This window comes from Heterocephalus glaber, unplaced genomic scaffold (assembly GCF_053883595.1).
Source record: "Heterocephalus glaber isolate CG9 unplaced genomic scaffold, H.glaber_assembly_v1.0 deba00001594, whole genome shotgun sequence".
Classification (NCBI taxonomy): Eukaryota; Metazoa; Chordata; class Mammalia; order Rodentia; family Bathyergidae; genus Heterocephalus; species Heterocephalus glaber.
The window spans coordinates 10,527,408-10,543,630 of NW_028258369.1; the positions used below are offsets into that span (position 1 = coordinate 10,527,408).

At 36.8% G+C, this 16,223-nt stretch overlaps 1 protein-coding gene across 7 annotated transcripts in view; it reads left to right on the plus strand.

The window, feature by feature from the left end:
- Bclaf3 (BCLAF1 and THRAP3 family member 3) overlaps positions 1-16,223 on the plus strand; it is a 77,361-nt gene that overhangs the window by 45,934 nt on the left and 15,204 nt on the right. For 3 of the 7 annotated variants that reach the window (XM_004866164.4, XM_004866166.4, XM_013066045.3), the window contains 2 exons: positions 3,332-3,487; positions 13,414-14,371. In XM_004866164.4, coding sequence (XP_004866221.1) covers positions 3,332-3,487; positions 13,414-13,443 — 186 coding nt within the window. In that variant the 3' untranslated portion in view covers positions 13,444-14,371. Of the gene's footprint in view, positions 1-3,331; positions 3,488-12,637; positions 12,666-13,413; positions 14,372-16,223 lie in introns of those variants that run through there. The other 4 variants (XM_004866165.4, XM_087193651.1, XM_087193649.1 and 1 more) reach the window with 2 other exon arrangements.

Genomic DNA, 16,223 nt, shown 5'->3' on the forward strand with positions numbered 1-16,223 from the left:
GCCAGCTTTGGCAATTTAGCAAGACCTTGTCTCAAAAAAAAAGGTGAGGGAGGGGCTGGGAATGTAGTTTAGTGTTCCCTGGGTTCATCTCCATATCATGAAAGGAAGGGAGGGAAAGAGGGAGGGAGGGAAAAGGAAAAAAAATGAAAAGCAACAGCAGAGCAGTTCTGGCAGTGGTAGTGCAGCTGACTAATCCCAATCTCTTTTCCTTCTGGCATTGCCTTAGCTGCTGTTTAATCTAAATTTTATTTTCAGAGGGGAAACAGAGTGTTTAAAGAGGCCTTTTATTTAAGGCAGTATAATGCAGTTGTGTTTGTGAACAATTATATTGACTTCCCTAGAGGCTCACAGTATATTTAATCTTATAATAGTTTTTTAGGATTTGTTATTGTTTAGCTCTTCATCTTGAGAAAATCTTCTCTTTGATATCTGTATAGGGCTATACAGACTGATTCAGACCTTAACATTATATAAAGTAAATGTGTTCTTGTTTTTGTCATTTTAGCTTCTGTTTTAAACCTTAATGGTTTACAAATAGTAAATCCCCTCCAGGCATTCCAGAGGGGCAAATCATCCCATTTGATGGGGACATGGTCATGTAGTAGTTGGAATGTGACTCCGGATGTTTTTAATTCAGAGCAAATAAAGAAATTGATTTAGAGACAAAGCTGTCACCATGCAACTTTGTCATCAAACATTTCTGTGTAGATTACACTTTCCTTTTTTGTTTTTGTTTTGTTTTGTTTTGAAGTGGGATCTTGCTATGCTGCCCAGGCTGGCCTTGGACTCCTAGACTCAAGTGATCCTGCTTCAGCCTCCCAAGTAGCTGGGACCACTGGTGCACATCACTGTATATTTTCCTTTTTAATGTGAGCATTTGCTTTGAGAAATCGAGAAAATGAAAACAAATTAGCTGAAAATAAAGTTTATCCCTTGGGGTGGCACACCCCTGTAATCCCAGCACTCGGGAGCCTGAGGCAGGAGGATCACCACAAGTTTGAGGCCATCCTGGACTACAGTGAGCTCAGGGGTAGCCTAAACTACAAAGCGAGATTCTGTCTCAAAAAAAAAGAAAGAAGTTTATCCTTGATTAATTTTTTTTAATTTTTTTTATTTTTGGTACTGGGGATTGAACTCGGGATCTTGCGCTTTCGAGGCAGGCACTGGAACCACTGAGCTAAATCCCCGGCCCAGTCCTTGATTAATATTAATCTTCTGAGTAGAATTCTGATTGTATTTTAAAAGGGAGTACATTTGGAAATAAATTTTGTACGCAGTGGCTGCTGTTTTGAAGGTAGAGTTTGTAAATTTTTTTTCGGACCTTTGCCCCTGCCCTGTAAATGAACATTGGTTGAGTCCTTAACTCTGAGTGGTAAGGACAGATGGAAGACTATGGCTTTGTGTTTGTGCCAGTAAAGCTGAACGTTGCTTTATGTTCTTCAAACCTGGGGAGCCCTTTTCCTGGATCTCTGTAGACTCCTGTTGGCAAAATCAGAGACTAGCTGCCTATCATGTCCCCAGACTGGCATCTGCACTAAATTGTCAGCCCCTATAAGAAATGGGGCGGAGGGGCTGGGGATTTAGCTCAGTGGTTCCGATGCCTACCTGGAAAGCACAAGGGCCTGAGTTTGATCCCGGTACCAAAAAAAAAAAAAAAAAGAAAGAAAGAAAAAGGGCGGGTCTGTTTCTTCTTTCCTTTACACATAGTATCAGGTATGGGTTTTGCCAAATAAGTTCAAAACAATCTTATAGTTAACTATGCCCGAGAGAGCATGTTGGGTCAATGATGTCTTTTTTTTTTTTTTACCCCGTATCTTCTCTTGACTTCTTGGAATTAGACTTCCAGTATTTAGTTTATGTTGAACTTGTCTCGTTACAAGTTTAATTTTGCCTAGAGTTTTGCTTCATATGATTTTGCATTTATTTTTAAATTTTTTTCTGGTACCCGGGATTGAACTCAAGGCTTTGTGCATACTAAGCAAGCAACTCTACCACTCTATCCCCAGCCCTACCCACTTATTTCTTATAGGAGGATTTAATGGGGTGATTATGGGGAGAAATCCCTTCTGTAGTCAAGAACTTAATATGCAGCCTCTTCTAGTGAGTTAGCAAGTAGCCAAGGTGTGGTGTTGTTGTTGTCTGGAGTATTAGAGATTGAACCCAAGGCTTTGAACCCATATACTTTGAGCTACATCCCCAGTCCTTTTTTATTTTTCTTTTCATTTTTTTGGTACTGGGGATCAAACATGGGACCTTGCGCTTGTGAAGCAGGCGGCGGAACCACTGAGCTAAATCCCCAGCCCCCCCCCCTTTTATTTTTTATTTTGAGTCAGGGTCTTGCTGATTCACTAAATTGCCCAGGCTGGGCTTGAATTTGTAATCCTCCTGCCTCAGCCTCCCAGAGTAGTAGGATTACAAGTATGTACTACCATGCCTGGCTTTAAGACTTAGTAGGACAGAGATGGACTCCATCTGTAAACGTTTGGGCTACTTCTCCCTTTTGTTTTAGATTATTGTAGGAAGCTGCTTGGAAATACAGGCAGCCATGAAGAATGTGTGGTAAAGGGATCGAGGGAGGGAGGTTTGGAGAATTGTGCAGGAAAGATTTGGAGAGGATTGGTTCATGTCTGACAACACTGAAGAGTCATCCTTTCTCTACCCCTGGCACTAAATTGCAGGACCAATTCCTCTCATCAGCCACTTGGGAAACAAATATTCATTGTCCTCTTATGTCTATTATTTATTTATTTTTTGGTATTGGGATCGAATTCAGGACCTTGTGCTTATGAGGCAGGCATCGTACAACTGAGCTAAATCCCCAGCCCCTCTTATGTCTATTATAATACTGGACAGTATGCAGGCTAGGAATTGATCTTTATAATTCATATAAGCTCTAATTTTTTTTTGTGGTAAAGAAAGATTTATTTGAAGGCATTGACGAGAACAGAATTTAAAATGTTTGATCCTTAGTATCCTCTTTCCCCCGCTGGTATTTGATATTGTCACTATGAATCAGAAGAATAATTTTATTTCATTAGAGGTTTTGAAAATTATATTTTTGGCATGATGAATTTCAAGAATTTATTCCAAATTCTTTTAACAGTTTTAAAAACTGATTTTATGTAAAAAAGCTTTTAAAATGGTATATAAAATAAGCTAGGAAAGTAGTTTGAGGGAAATGTGCTTTAATGTAATGACCCCTTCTCTGTTAATATCTGTAGTGCCTAGAATCAAGGGCAGCCCTAAAAGCCGGTCATTTTTCTGTCTGTTATGCTAATAAAATAGACTTGAAAACTGTAGTTTTGATAACACTTCTTTCTTTCCTTTGCAGAGTTACTTTAGAGGTGGCAGATTCCAGCCCCAATATAAATCAGACCTGGTACAGAAGAGCTTATACATTCAGGCCAAATATCAGCGTTTACGATTTGCTGGTCCAAGGGGATTTATCACTAATAAATTCAGGGACAGGTCACCAAGGAAAGAAAAGGTTAGTTGGATTACAGTCATTTAAAAATATTGAGTGACTTTGAACTTTAAATCATCTGTGTTCATTAGATAAATTGGGTTTTTCATTTAGCTTTGATTTTTAAAACTTAGATTTTTTAAATGTTCTTATTTCATGACAGTCAAGTAAAAACTTCACAGAGTAAAGCTAATAGAATTATGAGACTATTAAAATGCTTATTAAAATGAGACCTTAAGATGCTTTTAGCTATTATACCTCAAATACTTTTAATAGGCTGGCTGTTTGAACTTTTTACTTTAGAATTTCTGTTGTATAGTTAATCTTTGAAATGGAAACTTAGATAAAGACTTGTAACATTTGCCATTTTAATTATGTTTAAATATGTAGTTAAGTAACCTTAATTACATTCACAGTGCTGTACAATCATTTCCATTATATACTCCTTAAAAATTTAATTTTGACAAGTAAAATTTATATATATTTACAGTATAAAACTTGAAATTTTGATACATATTGTGGAATGGCAAAATGAAGGTATTTAACATATGCGTTATTTTATACACTTATTTTTTGTGATGAGAACACTTAAAATCTACTTTCTTAGTGATTTACAACTTTACAATATGTTATATCTTCCTAATCTTCCTATCACTATCCCCCCCTAGTCCCTGGTAACTACCATTTTGTTCTCTACTTCTGTGCAACTTTTCTAGATTGCATATACAGTGAGGTCATACAGTAATTTTCTTTCTGTGCCTGGCTTATTTCACATTAAACAATGTCTTCCAGGTGTATTCTCATTATCTCAAAGGTCAGGGTTTTCTTCTTTTTAAAGGCTGAATAGTATTCCATGGTGTAAATACCTACATATTCCTTATCCATTCATCCATTGACAGATACTGAGGTAGATTCCATCATGCTAACTCTTTTTTTTTTTTTTTTTTTTTTTGGTACCAGGGATCGAACTCGGGTCCTTGTGCTTGCGCCCCAGGAGGCGAAACCACTGAGCTAAATCCCCAGCCCCCCATCATGCTAACTCTTAACAAAATGTTTCTTTACTCAGTAATTTGAATTGCATACTCTTAGTTGTGGATTGATTTTACTTAAATTAGCCATGTTAGTATTTGAAAATGCAGCATAAATATGAAATAAAATTATCTTCTACATAATTACATTTTAAATGAGAACAATAGCCTTGTATCAATTAAATGAAACATATTTTTCAGTTTTTAAAATTCATTTTCTAGGCCATTTTCTTCTGAAAAATGTACATATCTCTAGTTTTGTTGTCAAATAGCTCAATTGTCATTTTATAAATTTAGAATCAGATCTTTCTTTAAATATTCATGCTTATGAAGCCTTTACACTGAACTTGCTTAATGATTTTAATAAAACTAAACATTTTTCAAAAGACGGACCTGTCAAATGACGATTGTTTTGGGGGTTTTAGAATTAAATAGAGTATCTTATGTAAGTCCCCCACTCCTCAATTTTAACTGAGTACCTTAGATGAGGTTTCTAATTTCACCATGTATATCACTCGTGGTTTTAGGAAAGCCATCTCTTTTTTTAAAAGCACAAGTGAAATTGGAGCCATTTCCCCTCTCGTATTCCACCGCCTCACTGTCAAGCCTGTGGCAGGGCTTGGACAGAGATGCCACTTCTCTTCCTGCCTTGTGGGACAAGTTTCTCTGCAGCAGCTCTTCTAGTCATTTGTTCCCAGGCCTGGGTGGTAGCATGACTGTTCTCAGGGAAGCTAGTCATTGATTTCCACTTGAAGACCAGGACCAAGACAGGCTTTTTCCTTAGTTGCAAGGTTAATTTTCTAGTGCATGGTGTCTGTTTCTCTTCTGTTAGCTCCATGCTAAGCTTTGAGATTTAGTTTCATTTAACTCCATTTTTACTTGTATTTTTAGGTGACTTGCGGCTCCTAAATGCTTGAACTTGCTTCATTTCATTACCCTTCACAACAAATGGAAATTAGACTTCAGGTCTTCATCATAGAAAATAAGGAGTGTGTCCTAGTAGGAGCTACAATCTTTAGAGTCTTCATTCTTTAGGCCTAGGCTTTTGTATCATCTATAATGTAGCAGTTGTACTTAGAGTCCGTTGTGGGTCAGAACCCTGCCTTCCTGTTGCTGCTCACTGCCATCTGAATTCTCTAGAAGTGGTCCTCGAACAGTGGATTTTTAAAAAGCAATGTTGGGCCCGGGATTTAGCTCAGTGGTTCCAGTGCCTGTCTTGCAAGCGCGAGGTCCCGAGTTCAATCCCCGGTAAAAAAAAAAAACACATAAAAACACAAAAAAAAAACCACATAAAAAGCAATGTCTACTGCTTTGTGTTGAATGTTCTTTTTCTTAGCCCTACGACTCTGGATCCTACTTCATATATCTTTGTATTATAGCTACTTTGACCTGGGCTTTCTCAGTCTGGCCAGTGTCAGTGCCTGCAGCCAAGCCAAAGCCAGACATTTTATAGAGCTGTATTTGAACAAAACCTACCCCTGCAAGAACAGCACTAAATAAAGTGCCTACTATTAGAGTCCTACTTAATACTTGGGCTTCATTTTTCTAACTTTAGGGAAAGGAATGAGGCATTACAGCTCCTTTATTTTTGCCAAGGTCTAAACTAAGGTACTTAAAGCTAACTTGGCCTTTAAGCTGTCCCAGTAATAGTGTGCTACTCTGAAATCCCATACTGTGTAAATAAACTGACATGGCTTGGACCTATCAGTCCATTTTACCTCAGCCCTTGTGCCCTTAAAAAGAACAATGAAGGCCTGGAATCTTTGGCTTCTTCTAATGTTGCTTCCCTTTTTCCTTAAATTAGGTATGCAGTTTTGCTCAAATGGGGTTACTGGCTGTGAGATAACATTTACATCACCTTTTTCTGTCATGCTGGGAATCAAACCCAGGGCCTTGCACATGCTAAGCAAACACTTTACCGCTGAGCTGTACTCCTAGTCTGCATTTGCATCACTTTTTATCCCAAGCTTTAGCATCAGAGGGAACTTTGAAGGTCCTATCCTAGAAAGATACCTTAGTCTCTGTAGTATATCTATACTTTGGCTTTTTGCTCTGTTGTGGAGTTCATTTTTTGGCAGTTAGAAGACTATCATCTAGATTAATTATGGATGTATGATTTATTTGGTGCCCTGAAATTAGATATAAACTTCCTACATGCCTCAAAATCCACTGGAAATATTTAGGTGGGTCTTGTCTGGACCCCTTCCCTCCTTTATTGAAATGCCTGGACTGATCATTTATGGCTTGAACATCTTATGTTCGTCATTTGCAATACAGTCTGGTTATTATACTATCAGACTATGTGTTTCCTGTCTTTAGTACAAACAAAGCCTTGGGGACTGATGGAGGTGGATTCTAGATATGCTCCTAATATGTCCTCCTCTTCTACTTACCAGAAATTCTTCCAAAAATTGCATTGGCTTCCCAGCTGCCTACAAAATAGTAAGACTACCAACCAGAAGTAGAAAAGTGTCAAACTGAAACTTTTCCTTACTCGTCATATACTGCCATATTAATCTCATTCTGACAACCCAAGTCTCTTATACTGAGTTTCTTTTTTTTCTTGGATTCTGTGCTTGGGATGGAAGATGAGGGGGTGTCTATTACCCTGGAATAAATCTTGTCTTTTATCCACTAGCATTTGAAAGTGTCCTCTCTCAAATATCTTCTGCTTATCAAAGAAAGTTTATGGAAACTCTGAGGGGTTTATGCGATTATGTATCAGGAGAGGACAAAGAATCTAGTAAGAATTCATGAGACCACCTCTGAGAAATTGCCTCTGAAAAACTCAGCAATTGTGCATTTGGTCAGGAGGCATGGAGTTCCTTTACACTGGATTCTCCAGCAGTTCTTAGGTGCCTGTAAGCTGCCCATAGATAAGAAAGGAAGACAGGAAAGGACATAAAGACAGTGTAGAAAGGAAGTTAAAGACTGCAATATGTGGAGTTTGAAAGAAACCTTGACAATCATGGAGCACAAAGATAGAATGAGAACCAAGATCAGCGGAACCAACAAGAATTTATTGCATACCTGCTACGTCAGCTGAAATGTGTGGGGTGCAAAGGGAGCGTTCAAAAAGGCATCATTGCCACTGGGCATTTGTGACCTAGAGCCTCCTCTCTGACTTCCCTGTCTTATTTGGTGGTTTCTCTTCTTTCATACATTATTTTACAGTGTAAGCATTTCCTAGTGTGATATTTGTTATTCTCTTTTCTTATTCCTCCTACTTGGCTTGATTGCTCTCACCTCTCCAAGATTTCACCATCACCTCTGTTGATACATTCAATCCTGACCAGTCCCCGGACTTCTAGATGTTCAGCTGCCTCCTAGGCACCCTCACACAGCTACCCTAAAAAGCACCTTAGCCTTACTTAGCATGTTCAGAGTCAAACTTGTACTGAAACGTGCTATAGTATGAATGATCCTTAAAATATGCTAAGTGATAGAAGCCAGGCACAAAAGAACACTAATTGTATGGTTACATTTTGTCCAGGACAGGCAAAGCCATAGAGATAGAAAGTAGATTAGTGATTGCCAGAGACTGGGAGGTTAGAAGAACATTGTGGGGAAGAATAGGGTTATTGCCAAGGGGCCTAGAGTTTCTTTGTAAAATGAGAAAAATATTCTAAAAGTGATTATGGTGATTGATGGTTCCACAGCTCTGTAAATATACTAAAAAGCCACTGAACTGTTTACTTTAAATAGATGAACTTTATAGTATTTGACTTATATCTTAGTGAAACTGTTAAAAATATTGTCAAACTTACTATCCTTCCTGGACCAGTTATTTCCCCTCATGCTCCATAACTCTTGCAGCTAGCCAAGCCAACATAGAAGCCTGTCCTACTAATCCATCCTCCCAGTTCTCCTCCAACTCTAAGGTTCCAAGTCATTCTGTCACTCATTCATAACTTCATTCGTTTATTCATTCATTTTAATTGCTGCATATTATTCCACTGTATCCATATATTATTTATTTCAGTGCTTTTCAAACCTTTTTGCTTACATGGTCTAAAATTTTGTAAAGTTATTTACTTTCTTGCACATTTTAGGTTACCTATTTTTATCATAAATTGTCGTAAAGGACATTATCTCTGGCATATTATAAACACCAACAGCCTTAAATAAAACCTACATCATTCTTTGAAATCCCTTCAATGGAGCTTGCATACCATAGATATTTGACAACTGTAATCATCCATTTTTTAAATGCACAAATAAGCTCTTTTAACACTAAAGAATTTTATATTGTTCTTTTTTGCCTTAAATTTGGGTTTCATCCTGCTTCTCCAAGGAATTTATCTTTAAAAGTATTTTATTACTCATCAAATCTAATTTGGCATGTAATATTATTAGATTTCTGTTTCTGGTAGATGTTAAATATTTCCTTTAGATTGATTTAATATTAGAGTTAATCAAAATACCATAAGTATATTATAAATTTTGTTAAGTATTGACTAAACAAAAGAAATACTAGAAATGCATTTCTTTTTTCAATGAGTTCATGTATTCACAGATAAATATTATTTACTGCTAGTAAAATAATACAGTATTCAAGTACCTATTCTAATTCTATTTTTTATTTTTATAGATATGAGTGCTGAGAAACCTTGTTTATATGATTATATAGATGGGAATGCAAGGATTTCTATAAGAGCAATGCTACTTGGTTCTTTGGACTCACTCTGAATTATAGACCAAAAAAAAATCACTTAGTGAACTATCACCTAAAAATATTTTGAGTGTTCGATCACTTACAGCTTGATTTTCTCCCCCTTAAATTTTTGTTAAGCAAAGTTAAAGAATTGGAAACTGATTTAACATGCAAACATAGGCTGTTTATTACTAATTGTTAGGATTGGTTTACTTAGATTCAGAATAGGAAGAAGGTATATCTTTCTTGTACACAGTGACAGGCAGGGAACCAGCCTTAACTAATTGTGCAGGCAGGATAATTTTGGAAAGTGAACACTGGGAATTTGAAGATCTGGAAATTAATTCCCTCAAACTGTCTGTACCTGCATATTCCTTTGAAAGTCTTTGTATACTCTTAAGAGCTTGACTACTGCAGTTCAGTGATCCCTGACTTACCTAACCAAGCCTCTGTTGATAACTTCAGGATAGCTTACAGGTTTTCATTATTTGCAGTATTACAACTTGAGCACATTGAGATTTTGGTATCTTACAGTCAAACCAACAGTATGTGAGAAGGCCTACATTCCAGCCATCACTTCACATTATCAGTACTATCATCAGTCTAATAGCAGAAAGTAGTTCTTATTTGCCTTTCTTTGTTAATGTTGTGAATGTCTTTTTTATATGTTCATTGGCTAATTGTGTTTCTTTCCTCAATTTCCTTATCTCTGTACTTTGCCAGCGTTGCTGTTAGAAGCTAGTAGTTTCCTTTTTTTTTTTCCTTCAATTCTTTTATTGCTACATTTTAGGTATACAATACATTTACATTTATCATTGGGAACTTGTACCTTTACATGATGCATCTTGGTTTTTATTTTTTCCCCATTCCCTGCCCTCCCTTCACCCCCTCCACCCTTCCTTATTTATAAAGACTTTGTTTCCATTTTTTCCATTTCTCATAATTTTTCCTTTCCCCTACCCCTACCCTTCCCACTTCCCCTACCCCTTTGGACCTTTTCCTCCTATTTCACATTATCAATTATTATTATCAATTATTATCAATACTGCAAATAATGAAAACCTGTAAGCTATCCTGAAGTTATCAATTATTCTGTCAAGTTTGTCCTATATGGCTTTAATTTCATATATGCTTATACTTATAAAAATTCTTTACTGGTTCCTTGAAGTGGTTTTATGGGTAATTTTTAACATATTTAAAGTTTATTTAATGAAGCATATAGTTTAATTTTACAATATAGTATGTAAGACTTCAGTTTTCCCCCAGTGGATGTCATTTTTTCTAACACCATTTATTGAATAATTGCACCTTTCTCTGTTGACTAAAAGCACTGTCTTTACCATATTCTAGATTCTTACATATTCTTGGCCTGTTTTTGGAAGCTTTGGAGCCATCTTGTTTCCTTTCCTCCTGTGATTTGCTATTCAATGTCTTCACTACTAGCACAGTCCTGGAGCACAGATTATATAATACCATTGCTACCACCTACAAGGAAAGAGATCAAACTTTTTGGCAAGGTCTAGTTCTGAGCTACATTTATAGTCACATTTCCCCAGCCCTCTGCTCTTTGTGGTTTCATTGCTTGTACCTTTGTTTCTACTGTTTTCTTGGCTAGAAATAGCCTCCAATCCCCATTCTTCTTCTTATCAAACCCTACTTTCCTTTTAAGGCCCACTGTGAAACCTTTCCAAAGCCCTCAGTTTAATTCCTGGGTTTTTTTTGATACCGGTGGTCAAACTCGGGACCTTGTGCTTGCAAGGCAGGCAGCAGAACCACTGAGCTAAATCCCCAGCCCAATTCTTGTGTTATTTGTTCTCTTATTATTTCTTTTTACCTTCCTATTTACCCACGTAAATTATCCAACTTTTTGTGAATAAAGGGGATTTCATTAGTCTTTTATCTTCCTCTATTGCTTTTCATCTAGTCAGTCTTTAGAAAATGCTCATTGGATGTAATTGGATCTGATCATTCATAGACACACACACACTCATCCACGTGTCCATGTGCTCTAAGAAAAGTTAGTGAGCAAAAACCATGGTGTCACTCTAGAAGGCTGAGGCAGGAGGATTGCAAGTTCAAACCTAGCCTAGGCAACTTAGTTGACTTTCTGAGATCCTGTCTCAAAAACTTAAAAGACCTGGCAGTGTACAGTGGACCTTCAAGTTAAAACTGGCCTGACATATGAACAACTTGGGTTAATGGAAGATTCATCTGCCTCTTGTTATCTATAGCATATACCCAGATAAACATCCAGATCTCAGCCGTATTGACTTAAAACCAACTTGAGTTACAACCAGCCCTCAGGAACCGATCGAGTTTGTAAGTCAAGGGTCCACGGTAGCTCAGTGCAAGGGTCTTGGGTTCAATCCCCAGTACTGCAAGAAAAAAACACACCACAACCATTGTTTTATGGGTCTGCAGGTTGGATGGGGACTTACAGGACTCAGCATCTAGTTGCACTTATGGTTATGATTTATTACAAATGAAGGATACACAGCAAAATCAGCCAAAGGAAATGCCACATGGCCTAAAGTATGGAGGAAACCAGGTAAAAATTTCCAAGGGTCTTCTCCCAGTAGAGTTGCGCAAGACATGCTAAATTCTCCAAGCAATTTGGCAAGTTATGATAACACATATGAAATGTTGCCAGCCTGGGAAGCTCACTTGGGATCCAGTGCCCAGCATTTTTTCTGGGGACTGATTGTGTAGCCGCCTACCCCATCCGCCACCTGCCACCCCCACCTGCCAGGCACACACCCAAATTCCAGGCTTTCAGAGGAAAGTAGATGTTCAGCATAAACAATATTATGAGAGGCCCTTACACTAAATTCCTCATGCTAAGAGCTGGGTAGAATATTTAGGATTTGAGGTGGTAGCAGTCAGATATCTTCCTAGACTGAAAAGGAAAAAATGGTACTTTAGGATGGTCTCTGGGTTAGCAGTGGGTAGCAGGGTCTAGGGAAGAGAGATAAAGTCCAAGAGGAACAACAAGGGAACATTTGCAGTGACCCAGGTGTCAAGCTATGAAAACCTAGATGAGGGTACTTGGACATCTAGTGCGGTACTCTACTGTGCCAAAATAGGCTTTCCGATTGCTAGAAGGATAAGCATAAATTTGAGAGATGGTGTGAAGGATGAACTAGTTCAGAATAAATTCCACATTTTTATAAAGAAGATAACTTCAGTTAAACTTTTCTTTAGAATTATTGTAGTTAGAATTTCCTTTTAATGTTGTTAGTAGGTAACATTTTATTTGAAAATATATTTATGTGATTTTATGTTGTGTAATAAATAAGGAAATAGAATACAGTGAAGTCTACCTCTGTTTAAAGGAATGATTTTGACAATATATGTGATTGTGTTTTGAACATTTTATTAACCAAAATAGAAAGAAAAATAAAAGTTTTCTATCAGCACTGTTTCTGCTTGGAATTAAACAGCTCCATACTAATATAAATGCCAAAAATAAATCAACTTTTAAATTTCTTTCAGTTTTAATAATGTAAGATCCTAGGAAAAGGTAAGGATATGTGTATTAATAAATTTTTATTTTTAATGTCCCTGAAAAACATGTCATTCTACCATTTTTGTTTTTATTAGTTGCATGGTCTTATGTCCAGTTTATGATTAGTAATTTAATATTTTGCATAGTACTATAAGTCCAGTTTATGGTTAGCAATTTAATATTTTACATAGCGTCACAGTACAAAATCCATGTTCATTACCCTTTAATTGTAGTCTTAACTGTTTATGTGGATTCCTTTTCCCAAATTTATTGAAAATTTACACCTTTTAAAGTCATAGGTAAAGGTCTAAAAGCAAGAAGACTTTTCCCCTTCTAATAGCCTTCTCTGTAGTTGTCAGTTATTAGAAGAGTCCATATAGTTTTAGAATTAGAGCTACCATGTGATGGGAAAGATAAAATACGAATTTGAGGTTGTGCTTGTATCACATCAGGCTCCATAGTGGAGAGACTGAGGTTTAAGAATCTGGAATTTATGCCAGGGAGCCCCACTGAAACTCACTCAAAGAGCTGGATGCTACAGTCATCAATTTACTAATACCAGTGTTACCTAATGTCTTATGTTTCTTGTCTTACTGTGTTCTGTTGTTACTTTGCGCCTTTGGGGTCCCACATACCTTTGTGGAGATCCTGAGGTGCAAGTAGTACTCTGTTAATTAAACTGTTTTGAAAATTGCACTGTGGCTCAGATGTTACAATGGGCTCTTCTTTTGAAGTCTGTATTTCTCTTGTTTTTTCTCAATAGGAATATACAAACATTGCCACAGAAACCTAATCTGGAATTGTTGCAAATGGAAATGCCACTACAGGAGGATATTTGGGAGCATCTCTTTTTGTCAGGAGTTAGAATTGGCACTAAGGCACTAATACTGTAACTTTTCTTGATAAAATAACTATTTTTCAGTAGTGGAATGTTGCAACTTTTTTACACTTAACAATTGCTTTTAAATTACAGTATTCAATTTAAAGGTTGTATTAACTACCGTTCCTTTTGCAAAAAGTTTGATTAGAATCACTTGAAGGGCATTATTTGCTGATGCATTTTTCTCTGAGCATGGTTTCATCTAGAGAACTTAACCAAGTTATATCCAGATGTTTATATGTTCAAAGTTTTGTTTATGTAATAAAGCCAAAAGTATCTGAATTGTATAGTGTCTGTACATGAAAGAACTTTAAGCAGTGGCCTTACAGTAGTAATTTTTATACCAAGTTTTTCTTTTTCTGATAACATTTTGGCTTATAACGAAGTTTTCTTAAGTTTCTGAAGATCAAGGCCTGTATAATTCATACATTTCATATTATAATAAGGCTAGAGAAAAGGTGCTTCAAATTTTCCGTCAAGTAGTTGTGAATGCACTGAATTTTTAGTAATATGTTCATTCAGTTTTTTTCCACAACTATTTGCTGTTTTCCAGTTTCCAAATGCTATTGTGGAAATATGTAAAGATTTTATAACCTATATTCCATCTTACTTTTCCCTCAGGGCAAGCTTGTGCATATCATATTTTTAAAGGCTTTTAAACAATCTGACAGACAAAAACTCATATTTGAAAATTGTACTTTACTACTACAGCATTACACATTTTGCAAGCACATCTTATAGACTGTTTGTTTTCAGTTCAGTTAATATGTACCATGTACCTACTATGTGTAAGATACAATTGATGGAATTTTAAATAAAATGTTTAGATCCCAGTACCTTATTTCTTTATGTTTTCTGTGTCTTACTTAACAGTACATATACATTACCAACTAAATTTTTGTGAAATGTGTTTGTGTAATAAAATATTGTTGCACTTTTTGCTTGAAGAAGTTACTTGGCAATTTGTGTGAAAATTATTTTAATTTTCTATGATCCTTAGATCCCTAGTGTCTTAGTTATTTACCTTATTGCTGGAACAAAATACTTGACAGCCAAAAATGAAAGGAGGAGAGGTTTATTTTAGCTCACAGTTTGTATAGGTTTCAGTTCCCAATCTGTTGGGTCCAAGGCAGGATGGCTTGGCAGAGGAGAACTACCCTAGGAGGGGACCATTCAGGAAGCAGAGAGAGATCCTTGAGGGAGGAGCCAGGGAGAAAAATGTTTCCAGGCCATGCCCCCAGGGACCCACCTCTTCTGGCCAGGCCCCACCTCCTAATAGCAAGTCAGCTGTTGACCCCCACAACACAGTCACCTTTAAAAAGCCCTGCCTCTGAGCACAGGAGGCACTTGTGGGACATCTAGATATAAACTGTAACACAGGGATAGGACCTGTTGATGTTTGATGCTGTTCAGCCCTTATGAAGACAGAGCTTTCTAAATTGAAATGTAAAGGTTGATAAGAACTTGTTTTTTCATAACTGGATTATGAAAGATCTTAACTACAATCATTTAACTTTTTTTCCATATCTTGAAAAGATGGAGCAACCTGTGCCTTAAATGAGTCAGTAATAGGGGATCAAGAGCACTGGATTCATTGCTGACTGGACAATAAATTTAGGTAGATGGCCTGCATTGTACTGTGTACTCTCTGCGGGTCAGGTTTTTCAAATATATTGGAGGTACCTGTTATGGTAAGAAAGAAACACATGCACACAATATCATGGCAACTTTATATTATGCAGTTACTTATAAAATCTGTCTCAGATTTTGTTTTTGTTTTTTGGTACCGGGGATTGAACTCGGGACCTTGCACTTGTGAGGCAGGCAGCAGAACCACTGAGCTATATCCCCAGCCCTGTCTCAGATTTTTAAAATAATTGATTTCATTTGTTCCCATATTCTAAGGAGTAATCTTGACCTTTGAATGCTTAATTATTTGATTGAAAGCTGTTTATTTCACAGATACTATGCTAAAATTTCATCAGTAAACCAGAGGACAGGATACATGGCCCCTGCCTTTATGGTATGAACAATTTAAGAGGGAAAATGGACATTAAACTTAGAAATGAAACTAGGTAAATAGCATTGATTCTGTAGTTTTATTTTTTTTATTGTAGCACATAAGGGGAAAATGGCTGATTTAACATTACTCCCTCCACAACAGATGCCATATTTAGGCATATTTGGATATACTTTGGCACTGTCTCAAAATGCAAAGCACATTATATACACACACACACAAAAAAACGTATTTGGAAAACATTGCTTTTTTAAGATGTATAGCCTAAAAAGAAATACATGTTTTGTAATTTAGAGTAGAGAATAAGGACAGGGACCATGTTGCTCTTGTTCACCATAGTATCCTCAGTGCCCAGCATCCTACTTGATACTTAATAGGACTTCATTAAATATTAACTGACTAATGAATGAGTAATGAGTAGAATATGTCTGTTAAGATTTATGTATGTGCTGGGTGCAGTGACACATGCATGTAATCCCAGCTACTTGGGAGGCTGAGGCAGGAGGATCTTAAGTTCAAGCCTACCCCATGCAACTTAATGAGACCCTGTTGCAAAGTAAAAATAAAAAGGGCTTGAGGTGTAGCTCAGTGTGAAGGCCAGTACCACAGTTTGATTGCCAGTACCACAGAAAAACAGACAAACATAACAGCTACAAATCTAACTTTCACATGG